We start from the raw sequence: 13,496 nt of genomic DNA, 5'->3' as shown, positions 1-13,496 counted from the left end.
AGATAGATAGATAGATAGATAGATAGATAGATAGATAGATAGATAGACAGATAGACAGATAAACAGACAGACAGACAGATAGATAGACAGATAGATAAATAGATAGACAGATAAGGTAGAGAAAGAATAAGGCAGACACCTGATGTTAACCTCTGCTCTATATATGCACACATACACACAGACACATACATGTGTATGCATGTGCACAGACACACTCATATATCCATGTATATACCACACACATTTTTGTAAACTTCTGCTGGGTGTGATGACATATATCTATAATCCTAACACAAGAAGTAGAAGTGAGAGGATCAGGAATGCAAGGCCAGCTTTGGCTACATGGTAAGTCTGGGGTCAGTCTGAGCTCACCTGTCTCAAAATAACAACAGAAATTGCTCTGCAAGTTGCACTTTCAAGAAATAAAGTGCAAAAACACAAACAGGGAGAAAAATATTTGCAAATGGCATATCAGATAAAATATTGTTATCTAAAATATACAGAGAAATCTGCACACTCAACAGGAATAAAACGGAGAACCCGGTGTTTAAATGGGCCAGGCCTTGAGGATGTGGCTCAGTGATAGACTGCTTGCAGGGCTTGTACCCTGGGTGCAGTCTGCAGAATTCCAAAAATTTCAGCCAAAATGAACCAGAGACTTTATCAGATACTTTACCCGAGAGAATCGATCGTGGCAAGTAAGTGTACACCAAGACACCGCTTATCAGGCTGCAGCAGCAAACAGGTACTACTTCACACCTGTCGGAGTGGCCAACATCCAGAGTCCTGACGGCGCCACATGCTGGAGGAACCCCCGTACACTGCGGGTGGGAGTGCGCGGTGGCACAGGGAGAGTTTCCTTGCAAAAGTAAATATACGCTTAGCAGACAGTTCAGTGATTACACTCCTTGGTAATTCCCCAAAGAAACTGAAAATGTCTGCCCACACAGAAATCTGCTCACGGATGTTTGTAGACACTTTCTCCACAATTTCTGAAACATGAAAGCAGTGGAGTAAGTGAATGAGTAAACAAATTCTGGTACATCCAGTCAGATGAAATGCTGTTCATGGTTGGCCTAGCCATCCGTGAACTACATGGAGGGAAATTAAAATGAGCCAGATGTGGTTTTGCACAGCCGGGAATCCCAGCACTTGAGAGGCAGAGGAAAGGAGGGTTGAAAGTTCTTGGCCAGCCTGGGATTCTTAGAACCTGTCTCAAAAAGGGAACCAGGCCTTGGGGAGATGACTCAGGAGTGTAAGCATCTGCCATGCAGGCATGAGGATCAGAGTTCAGATCCTCAGAATTCACGGACTTGCCAGTGAGCCTGGCAGTCCTGCCTGTAATTTCAGCCTTGGGAGGCAGAGATAATGGATCCCACAACCTGGTCAGCAAGATCTGATCCTTTCTTCAAGCAGCTGAGATGTTGCCACCTCCAGGAGGCCTTCCTTAGCTACCACACCTGAGTACTTTGACTGAGAGCTTGTTTCCCTCCTGTGAGGACCCCACTGCCGCCCTCTGGGCACCGTGCTGATGTAGCAGGTATACTATCTGCCTTCACTGGGCTGCATGCTCCTGAGGGCAAATGACCTGCCTTCTTCTCTTTTATGTCTGTCCCTGGAATACAGCTGCTTTTCACAGGGCAGAGGATCACCAACAATCCTGAATACACGAATGAATGAATGTAGAATAAACGATGCATAGAACAAGATTATTTATCAGCAAGAACTGTCGTCGTCTTTAAAAAATTAGCAGAGTGGTGTGGCTTTGGGCCCTTCCTCTGATGGTGTTAATCTCGTGACTTTTGAAATTATTGAAGCCATTCATAAAAGTATTCCTACTTACCACACACTTACTTCGTTGTAGGCCTTTCACCTTTCACCGCACACTTAGCTATCCAACCTCTTTCAATCCTCAGTCAACCTCGGAAGCTATTGTTAGGCTTCGTATACTGATGAAAGGTTGAGGTTCAGAAAGGTGAAGTAACTACTTCAGAGTTACACAGCTAGAAAGTGGCCAGGCTGTGCTCAGAACCCTTATCTCTGTGACTCATGCTTCTAAATTACCTGGGGGAGTTTAGTGATCAAACTCCTTTGGAAGTAGAAGCAAAGCTGACAGCAGCAAATGTGTTTCCTAAGCAGGACTCCCGTGTACGGCATTTCTGACTAACACATTCATGTTCTATTAATAACTGCCTTGGCCACCTGCCCCACACCTTGTGATAATTGCCCCTTTTCACTCCCCAAGGAGTGAATGATTTGTGCTTGTTCCCTTTCTGTACCAGCTGACATTGGGAGGCCCCGCTCTTCTCTTAGGCTTGGCAGCACCACTCCCTACCCAACCAGAGGGGCAGCTCAGGACTGACTCCCTGCAAGAGTGTGGGAAGTCATGCTGCCCACCTGCAGACAGTGTAGAGCTACGGTCCTTTTCGCCAGCTGAGTGTGTGCTGCAAGAATTGTTCCAGATCTTGTGTTCAGATCCCCAGTGCTTTGCAGCTTGCACAGGCCACAGAGGAGGACCAGCTGCAGCATGGCTGTGAATGATGTACCGTCTCAAAGACACATCAGGCCAGGGGAAGGGCCTTGCACAAGGCAGAGGATGAGGCACACAGGTGAATTTCCCTTCCAGATTAGTACCTTGAACAATGGGGGGGAAAAATCTAAAATTCTTCTTTGCAAAAAGAACTATCTTTAATGTTAAATGACTTCCATTCTAGATTCTTTGCAGCTAAGCTATGAAAGAGTGGAAGGGTTTTTGTTGTTGCTGGGTTAGTTTTTCCTGAGAAAGAAGTCGTTTTTGCTTTCAGTGTAAATTTTTTTCACAGAGTCAGATGTGGCCCCACATCATTTTGTTCATGTAACTGTGTCATCAGTGCATATATCAAGTGATTCTATTTGAAGAAGCAGAGAAAAAAAATATCTCTTCCACCCAGAATTGCTGAAATTAGAAAGGTGAAAAGAATAATTGAAGTCTGTGTTCTCAAAGAATATGAAAGAGAAGGTAGATTTCTCAGCCATTAAAGAACGGCACCTCCATGAGGATAAGGGCACAATTTTCACTGTCACTACTATTTCCCCAGTGTCCACGAAGTGTCAAAAATAAAATAGGACCCAGAGAGATGACTCCATGAGTAAGAGCCTTGCAGAGGAGCTGGGTTCGGTTCTCAGCACTGTCTCAGCTGGCTCACAGCAGACGAACTTCAGTTGCAGGGGGTTCGGGCCGCCTTCTGGCCTCCAGTGGTACCTGGACTCACTTGCACCCACCCATCCATACATAATTGAAAATAATTTTAAAAATATGTAACAATGACAGCATAAACATTCGTTCTGAATGTAAATTATTATTCAAAGAATGTCTTTTAACAGTCCCAATCATGGCCATTTTATTGCTATAAAATCTTAAGGAATCAACTTTTGAATTTTTTTGTTACAAATGATATGCATAGATATTTTGCTCAACAGTTCAGACAGACTTTGTTTTTCATCCTGTTACACAGAAATAATTAATCAATGTAAGGATAACATATGATATACACTATTCATGCGTTAATATATTCCAATTAAATACTTTAATAATTGTGGGTTTGTCCAATATTTATTAGACAATATTTCAAGCACTTGGCTTACAACATTTGGGTGTTTTTTTTATCAAGGGTCTCACTTGATAGCCCTGGCTGGCCTGGAACTCACTATATAGCTCTCAAACTCATAGAGATCCTCCTGTGTGTGCCTTTATTTGCTTGCCCCTCCCCTTTTTTTGGTTTTGAGACAATAAGTTACCCACACTGGCCTGGAACTCATTATGTAGCAAAGGCTAGCCTGAAACCCACCAATCCTACCTCTGCAGAAATGACAGGCGCGTGCACCACACCCAGCTTCCTGTATGTGTCTTTTGAATGTGTTGTTTATAGGAATTAGTGTGCTTTCCCTCTGTGGGTCATGGACAGAATGTGGCAAAGCACCGTGATCATGGGGTGGGTGTTCCCTTTATAAGAAGAGGTCATTCCAAGCCTCGTGCTTCCCGGGTCACCCAAGTTCTTGCTGGGTTACATCAATCCTTTGGAGCAAAGCCACCTAGAATCTCTCAAAAAGTATTCAAAGTAACAGCTCAGTGATTCACAGTTGGCTTTCTGTCCCTAGCTGCCTTTGTTGTGATTCTTGCTGGCTTTTCCAGAGTTCACCTGTAGGTTTAATTTCCTCAATCGGTGTGTATGGTTTAAGCGGCTTTTTCTTATTCCCTTGCAAAGAAGCCAACATCAGTGAAGAGACTGTATTTGAATTGAGTTTGTGTTTCAGATGACTTAAGCAGCACCTCGTGATCTCCGCTGGCCGGTTTCCTCAGGAGCACCCAATTGTGTTATCTGTGACCAAATGATGTCTACTTGAATGGAAGGAAATGTCAGAATGCTCCCAGGGGACGCTCAGAGTCACAAGCACTATTTTCTGGGGCAGTCTAGCGTTCTGTGGCCTTTTCCACCTCTCCATACCCTTGCCTTGTCTAGGCTTTGCTGAGAAGCTGAGGGAGTTCCACGGGCAAGAATAAAGCTGTCAGGGCTTTGAGCCCTACTTGGGTGAGGCTGGCACTTGGCTGTCCCTTTTCTCAGGAGAAAGTGGGTGGCTAACAACTTGAGTGTCTTCCTTCACCAGCCTTTGGTCCTGCTCCTTTAACTACTTGGACAGTTGTAACCATATGCTATTGTTTTACTCCTTAGTGCTGAGCTCCTGGTTCCTCCACAAAACCTCATAGGAAGACAGCCTTCTGGTAAATTAGCTAGAGTGAGGCATTAACCAAAAGATGATGATTATTTGGTTTTAATTTTCAGCCTTTAAAAGAGAAAGTGGGAGGAGTCTGGTGGGAAAAGCTCTTGCCTAAAAGTCTGAGGACCTGCGAAACCTTGAATTTCACCCCTAAGACCCCCACCATGGTGGAAGAAGAGAAGCCATAGTTGTCCTCTGACTTCCATGTGCACATGGGGGCAGATCAATCCTACCCCCCCCAAACACTCACACAAAATAAACACATGGAATAAAAATAAATTTTTAAAGAGAAGGATAAGCTATATCTGGTGGCATAAGCCCATAATCCCAGCTTCTTTGGCAGCGGAGGCAGGAACATCACAAATTCAAGGCCAGCCCAGGCAACCTAGTGAGACTCAAAAAGTAAGGTGAGTGTTGGAGACATAGTTCAGTAACTATCATAGGTAGTTCAGTCTCCAGTACTGAGGTGGAGAAAAAGTGGGAGTGATGGGGAGAGCTGAGGGAAATTGCAATGCTGACGGGGAGGCCCAGCCACTAGAAGTATGTGTCTCCAGGATAAATAGGGAGAGTCCTGGGTACTTCCCCTTGGAGTCTGAACTGTAGTCCCTTCTTAGAGACAGCATGACTGTTGCTGAGTTTGCACCCCGCTTTGCCATTTTCTAACAAGGCTTCAGCCAAGTGACCCAGCCCATGTAAACCCATGTCCCGCAGGAGAATGAGGCACTGCAGTAGTTACTGGTAGATCTTTGTAGGGGCTCAAAGGCTTGCCTGCCCCACTTTGGGCATTTATTGTTCACTATGGGGTCAGCATTTGGCTCTCAGACTTAGTTTAGATAGGCTGTTCCAGGAGCATGTACACACAAACACTTCTCTCTCCTTGTCTCAGAATGTTGTCCTCATTCGAACTCTTGGTTGTCACAGATCTCCATGCGATAGACTGGCCCAGAAATTAGCTGTGCATTTGGTTAATCTCGATGAGTCATTTTCATTACATTCATGACTGACAGTTTTTCAGGCGTATTTCAAGCTACTTTCAACTTTCTCTTCTCATTTTGTTCCTCTTTCCTTTGCCTCATGTGGCACCCATGCCCTCGCCTCGGAGCTTAGACCGTCAGGATAAAGCTTTTTAGGATCCACTGTCTTGTGCTCCATTTGAATCTCTTCAAATAATATCCCTCCCTGCCTTTGCTTCTTAGTACTTTATCCTAGGATGACTAATACACAACAACTGGGTGTTAAATTTTCTATATATAAAATTCCATCTCCAGCTGAGCATGGTCATAAGCTTATAATCCCAGCACTTGGGATATCGAGACAGAAGTTCAAGGTTATCCTAGAACTACAGTTTGCAGCCATCTTAGAATACATGAGACCCAAAACAAACAAAACAAACAAACAAAACCAAAACACATAAACTCCTTACCACCACCACACCAAAATCTAAATCATAGAGTAGAAACACGTTTTCAAGGGGAGTAGGATTCTGCAGGAAACCATTTTGTGGGGCAGTGTAAATTGTGTTTTTAGAAACTTATAGATTGAGCTCCTTCCAAGCTCCTATCTTCTGTTTCCTCTCAAGAGCAGCAAAAGAGTAACCCTGTGTGTCCTGATTTTCATTTGAAGGATGTGGGATAGGTGGTGAGGGTCCCGCGCTGTGCAGGGAAGAGTGCTGCGCTCACAAACCTTCAAGGAGGCTTACCCAGAGGAGTCATTTGTAAGTCTAGGGAGAATGCTGGTAATGGGTTGTTGAGTTTGAAGGGCAGTTATGTTACAGCCTTGCTGGCTTTGGGATGAAGTGCTGGAAAAATCTAAACTACATTCAGTCCCACAGAGAAAATACATTTTTATATTTAATATTGTCAGGATGGGAGGTGGGGAATAGTATGTACGGATACACATACACACATGTGCTTACGTATGCAAGGTGCTATTATGACTGTGAATGAAATGAACACAGAGGAATCAGCAATCAACAGTTCTATTTATTGCCACTGTTGACCACTTAAGAGTTAAATACTAGAATGGTAAAAGGGGGGAAGGGCTTGAGGGGTTCACTCAAATGCTAGAGAAGACTTCAGATGCCTTCATATTAGTCCTGTATTTCAGCTGAGATACAGTTGAAATCGTCTCCTTTTCCTTTGAACTGAAATTCTGGTTTGTCAACATGGCGTGCTGCCCTTCTGCTCCTGGTATGTCATTGCCTGAGAGAGACTGCGCCTCTGCAAGCAGAAACCAGGTTTCATTCCTGGGCGGTACCTACTTGTGAGAAGGCAGGTTCCCAGGCTTCAGAGTGGTAACCTGAACTCAGCACCACCCTCTCTGGGCACTAGTGAAGAACCACCTGGGAAGAGACTGTCCCCACCCCCACCTACAGACTAGAGTCAGCTGAGAGAACTGCCCTGGGCCTCAGCTCAGAGAAAAAACACTCCAGTGGGCTGGGATTCCCGACTACTGAGATCCTGGGGGACACACTGAGAGTTTTGCCACTTTACTAGCAGAAAATTACTCCTCACCTCTCTGTTTCAGAGAAGGAAAGAAAAATATATCTGATTTTACCTGGACAAAGGCATGTAGATTTCTACATGAGGGCAATGAGAAGGCTTGGGAGAGTTCCAGACTGAGGGCAGTGAGGCCAGTGAGCACCAGTGGCAATGACAAACTTTTGAAAAATCGAGGTGGTGAAAGCAGTAAGGCCTGGTGCCTGATTGGTGGCATAGGAGGAGGAGAGAATGGAAAAAGATAACTCAGAGATCTCTTGTTCAGCAACTGAGTGGATGCATTACTGTCAGGGATGGAAGAGTGGAGGAGTAACAGGAAGAAGTCTCCTGCTTTGGGAAACAAGATGAGTTCTAAGATTCAAGGATTGGGCAACCATAATGAGAAAATCTGACTGGGAGAAGATTATGGCTCTGTGTGGGTTTGTGATTCCAGTGATGGCAAGAGGAAGCAGAGCTGGGTAGAGCCCTGGAAGCTTACTGGCCACCTGGCCATCTACCTGGCCTGCAGGGCAAAGTTCAAGCCAAAGAGAGACCCTGACTCAGAAAAAAAAAATATATGGAAGACCTTGAGAACCAATTTAATCTGTAACCGTTGTCCTGCTGCATTTTGTCATCTGTGAGAAGGGTAAGCATAGCACGCCATGAAGTCTGAGGGGCTAAGTGAAATAATTCATGTGAGCTGCTCTTCATAGGGCCTGACACAGAAACTAAATAAATCGGCTGTGGTAGGAAGCGGAGAGGTGGCTCCATGAGTAACAGCACTTGCTGTGCAATGGTGAGGACCTGTGTTTGAAACCTCACGATCCATGTTAAGTTGGATGTGACTGCAAATGTACCTGTGGCCCAAGAGGTTCACTGAGGCTCTCTGGCAGAACTCCAGGCTCGGTGAGAAACCCTGTCTCGGGGGAATAAGGTGAGAGTGGGAGCACAGGGCACTGGGTGGCCTCTTCTGACCTCCGCATGTAGGCTCACTCAAACCTGTGTGCACGTGCCCCTGCACACACAGTCTACATACACACAAAAGATTTCAAAGTCAGCTTTAAGCCTGCATTATTTTCCTCGCTGGAAGAATAAAATATAAAATAGATAGGATACAGTCTCTTAAAAGCAAAAGATACTCATGCCAAAGCTGCTGTGATTCTGATATATATACACACATATACATATATGTACATCTATGTATGTATATATATGTGTATATTTATACATATGTGTGTATGTATATGTTTGTATATACACCAATATATATATTGGTTTCTCAAGATAGGGTTTTTCTGTAGCCCTGGCTGTCCTGGACTCACTATGTAGATCAGGCTGGCCTAGAACTCACAAAGAACCACCTGCTTCTGCCTCCTGAGTACTGGGATTAAGGGTGTGAACAGGTTCGTTAATTCTTTTTGCCACAGTGTGCAGTGAAAGCCTCACTGGATATCTGACAACTGACAAAATAGGAAGTTAGTAACAGAGTTGCCTGCTCCTGTTACCAGATCGAGTGACATAATATTTCTCACTGGGAACCCTTTGACAAGTCGGCACTGCAAATGTGATCCACATGTCCCCAGCGTTGTTTCTGTCGATGAAAAGGGAGAAAGGAGATGCTGCGCTGCACTAGGGCGGCCACAGAAACCCACCCCCACCCAGGCTGCTAGGCTGTGGCTCCTTCTCTTCTTTTGTTTAACTCATTGTAATGCTCGGGGCCAGCTCTAATGTGTTTGGTTACTCAGCTGTTAGAATTTCTGCTTTAGGAAACAGGACCCTGGCAAAGGTTAGAGAGTGGCCCAGCCACATGCGCCTCCTTTCATGGAAATCAATATTTGAGGAAGTGCTTTGGTTCAGGCCTTGTGGAGCCAATGCTAGCTGTGATGGGGTTAAGGGGAAGCATAGAGGAGCTAGCCTCAGCTGCTCTGGCCCCGAGGAGGATGGCTAGACAGACCCCATCACTGTTCCCACAGGACGATCCAGAGAAACACAGTCAGGGAGGCCCAGGCCAGAGAAAGACTGCCATGTACCTTTGCCCCACAAGAGAGAAATAGCACAGGCTCAGCAGGGAGCGTGCATGAGTGAAGGTGCCTGGCATTGCCCAGGTGTTTGCTCACACACAGGAGCCACTGAACAGGGGCAGAATGAGTCTTAGTGGTGTATGCCCTGAACCCTGGAGTCCTAGGGAGTCAAGGGTACATGTTCTAGGACCATCTCAACTGGATCTGAATCCTACTCCCACTGTGTACCTGAGAAGGTTACTTATGTTCTCCCACCATCGTCTCTAGTTAACAGAGAGACCAGGTAGCCTGCCCAAGATCATGTGGCTGACCACATGTCAGCACGGCATAACCACCCCTCTGCTGCTGTATATCCTTGTCACATCTGTGCATGCCTGAGAGGGGACTATAACTCAGTCTTGCACATATTCTAATAATTCTTCTAGTTTTCTCAAATTTTAGATTCCCCCGCCCAAACTGACTGGCTAGACTTATATATATATTTACGTAAGCAAACAGTAGGAAGAAACTTGAACAGTCCCTTACAGAAGCAGTGGCTCACAGAACTTGGGAATTCCCATCCAAGGCTCTGACTGCAGTGAGCATTTCCGTGCCACAGGTTTTGCTTTTCTGGTGCATGCTGAAAAGCCGCACAGTGAGCTGGAGAGATTTACAAGCTGGCGTCCCGTGGGATGGACTCTGAAGCCCTCTTCTCTGCTGTTGAAGTGCTAATGAGAAACACTAATTGGACTTGGCCAGGGACTGAGACAGTCCCCTTCATGGAGAGAGAGGGCAGTGTCCCTTTCCAGGGGTGTCTCCCGGCCTTCTGGGCTGAAAGAAGACATGGGCTGAGTGGGGAAGTGAGGCACTAGCCTTTGAAGGGGTAGGATCGTGGTCACTGGAACCGACCAAGCACAGTGCTATAGTGTCTCTGTCACCCCAGAACCCTGAAAGGAACGCTCTGTCCCGATTAAGCATGTTGAAGGGCCCCTGCACCTATAGGACAGCTCCTTGGCAAGTCCAAATTCTGTCTGTATATGGGTAAAACCCCAACAAAAGCAGTCTGCTTCTCTCATTGTGACCACTGGGGCACTAGGCAGAGGAAAGACCCCATTTCCCAAGGCTCAGGGGTCCTGTCCTGTTCTGTCAGGAAAGGAGTGGGGCTGAGCCCTGGACACAGTAGCTGTGGGATGGTCTGCAGAGTTTCTCTCTGCTCCCAGTGTGTGACCTCTCCATCTTGTTCCCCCATAGGTGTCCTCTCCCTCCCGGCCTACTTCAGTCCTTACAATGGAGGGTCCCTGGGCCATGATGAGCGAGCTGATGCCTATGCTCAGCTGGAGCTGCGGACACTGGAGCAGTCCCTCCTGGCTACATGTGTGGGCAGCATCTCAGAGCTGAGTAAGTATGTGACCTGGGGGGACACCGTGAGACAGAACTCAGGTATGTAGTCAGATGGGCCTTCCCAAACCCTTGGTGAAAATGAGCTCCCACCTCCTTCCTCCAGCTCTCACCTGTGGCTTTAGATCCATTCAAAGCCCTAGCCATTGCCTGAAACTTGAGTATTTACTCATAAATAATTGAGTTTTCCTTTCTGAGTAGAAAGTGTTAGTGTCACAAGAACAGGTGCTCACTTGCTTTTGCCCACTGCTTTTTCCAGGTGCCCGGAACTTTCCCCACACAGGTAACAGCTCCTGGTGCTCAGTGTGTGTGAGAGTGTGAGTGTGGGCCCACCTGTATGTCAGAAGGGATACGCTCCGTCCCACCCAGTTTGGCTCCTGAAACTTCCCTGGGCTTGGTCTCTGTTCTAACCTGGCCACTCCTTAGGACACTAAGACATCGCCATTGCATCTTTTGAGAGACAGCAGAACAGGCTGTGTCATACAGCACATTGCCTGGCTCCTCCCTCTGAAACCAAAGGTTTTGCTAACCTATTCTTCAGGGGAGGGGACAGAGGTGGAGGCAGATATTTTAATTTTTGTTTCAGAGACTAAAGACCTTAATGAGGCTAGTGATACTTGGCACTGAGTGCCATGGACCTAGGATTCACCCTAGGCTTTCCATGCATTAACTCTGTGCCCAGCCAGGGCCAGCCTGCCTGGTAGATTAGGATACTGAATTCTTACGACAGGTCCAGCTGCGTGGAGAGCTCTGGTCCGTGGGCTTGCTCTGTCTCCCTGTACCTGTGAAACTTTAAAGAAAAGGAACGAGAAGAAAACAAAGCACTTCTCTTTAAGGGTGGCCAGATGTTAGGGGCTTGTTTTGAAGCCAGCACCCTGCTCCAGACTCTCGCCTGCTGTTTTTATTTGATGGCTCATAATGAGGGCCACAGCAACATGTGTGAAACCTGCAGCACCTCTAATCAAGCCTTTCATGGTTAGTGAGGGGTGAGGGCTTGTTTTCCCATGCCTGGTGGGTGGTTCTGGGCATCAGACCAAGGTTTCCTTGAGCTTGGGATCAGTCTATTCTCATGGATGCTACAGGCATGTCCCAAAGGCACCAAGCGTCCACCTGTGCAACAGCCCAGCCAGGGTAGAGCTCTATGAACAAGCTGCGCCAAGGGACCGCAGATATTCCTGTACCCAGTGCCAGATTAAAATTTTGCGAAACACATTCAAAATGGGAATCCAGGCAAATGAAATAAGATACGTAAAGCAAAAGCCTAAATTTTAAAAATTATTCTTAGATAAACACAAAATTACTATGGAAGTAATTGTAATTCAAACTGCCATGAAAGACATGTTTGGCCTTTTCTTTTTCTCCTTTTCTGACACAAGGTCTCTTGTGCCCCAGTTCAGACTCTCTAGTAGAGCTGAAGCTGACCTTACTTCTGATCCTGCTACCTCTGTCTCCTAAGTGCTGGTGTAATAGGCATGCACCACCATGTCCAAGGTTTTTTCTATGCTGAAGCTCAAACCCAGGTTTCATGCATGCTAGGGGCACTCTGCCAGATGAGCTACATCCCAGCCCTTGTGGGTATCTCTTTTAAAAATTCACTCTTCATTTCCAGAGTTAACCTGTGAGTTATTAACAGGTTTGTGATCACTACGAACATGTGTCCTGTCAGCTCACAGGCTGTACTTGGGTGGTTATGGATGCAACAGTCCAGAACATGGGGTGGGGGACAGGCCTAGGTCCAGCCCTGGCTAACTTCCGTGCTAGTTTGCAGCTGTGACCTATCCTTGAACTCCCAGTAGCTTATTTCCTCTTTTTTTTTTTCTATAATGGAAATAAATTCCCACTTCCAAGGTGGGTCTAAAGATTAGATGAGATTTTTGCTGTGGGTTTTTTGTATTGTTTTGGTTTTGTCTACCATAAAGCTTAAAAAATAGAAAATGACGTGTTAAAATCACCCTAGGAGAGAATCCAAAGCAAGCTATGCTCTGGCCATAGATGGGTTGTAGAGCTGCTTAAGCTTTTACATGAGTCCTGTCTGCAGGCGTCTGTCTCTTGGTCTTAGAGAAAAGCTGCCCTTAGCAGGGGTTTAATTGAGGAAGCCAGCTACCTCTCTTCCATCACCTTCATGGTTCTTCTGAATCTCTGAGCCCCTGTGTCCTGTTTTCCCTTAAAGGAAACTTCAGAAGCAGCTTCCTTGCTGCCTTCAGTCTCTTGCCTGATTCTGGCTGGAAATGCTCTGCCAAAGAGAGCTCCACCAATAACAATAAAACAACAATAAAAGTAATTAATGCTAATGACTTTTACCTTGTCCAGCTTTTAGAATGGGATTTCAACACAACATCTCTTTGATGCTATCTCAGACACTTTGATTTCTCTTCCTTGTAGTCCTGTGGTTCGCCAACTGTTATGACATTTAGACCAAGAGAAAAGGGAGCCAGGTTTCGGCTTTTTGCCACCAACTTAGCTGGTACTGGCTGCTGGAGGCACATCCTCCTGCTGCTTTTGATGCCAGTTTCTGCCACCCAGGAGCCCCGGGGCAGGGTTGGGATCTGGCATTGCAGGGCCAGACTCCTCCTCTCCTCCTCCTGGAAAATATGGGGCAGTGTGTGACTGCAGGTAGTGGTCCTAGGAGGACCTCAAGAGGCTCAGGAAGGATGGAGGAATGGTGAAAACAGGATGTCAGTGGCATCCTCACCTTTAATAAATGAGAACTTGCTCACAAAGAGGTTAAGTGCTTCACATTTCTTGTTCTTTTGACTCCTCAAAATTGATTGCGTAGTGTCATCTCACCTTACAGATGAGGAAACTGAGGCTCTGATCATTACTTAGGGTACACGGAGTAGAAGTAGCTGACCTTTAATCTGAAGCC

The 13,496-nt window shown here is 46.1% G+C and overlaps 1 protein-coding gene across 1 annotated transcript in view; it reads left to right on the top strand.

The window, feature by feature from the left end:
- The window catches only part of Abtb2 (ankyrin repeat and BTB domain containing 2), a 155,662-nt gene that overhangs the window by 105,583 nt on the left and 36,583 nt on the right, over positions 1-13,496 (top strand). Inside the window, exon 2 of the mRNA XM_055599664.1 lies at positions 10,484-10,630. Coding sequence (XP_055455639.1) covers positions 10,484-10,630 — 147 coding nt within the window. The remainder of the gene's footprint in view (positions 1-10,483; positions 10,631-13,496) is intronic.

This window comes from Psammomys obesus, unplaced genomic scaffold, assembly GCF_907164565.1.
Source record: "Psammomys obesus unplaced genomic scaffold, mPsaObe1.curated_primary_1811, whole genome shotgun sequence".
Lineage (NCBI taxonomy): Eukaryota > Metazoa > Chordata > Mammalia > Rodentia > Muridae > Psammomys > Psammomys obesus.
The sequence above is the reverse complement of the archived record's forward strand: the minus strand, read 5'-3'. Positions and strand labels throughout refer to the sequence as shown.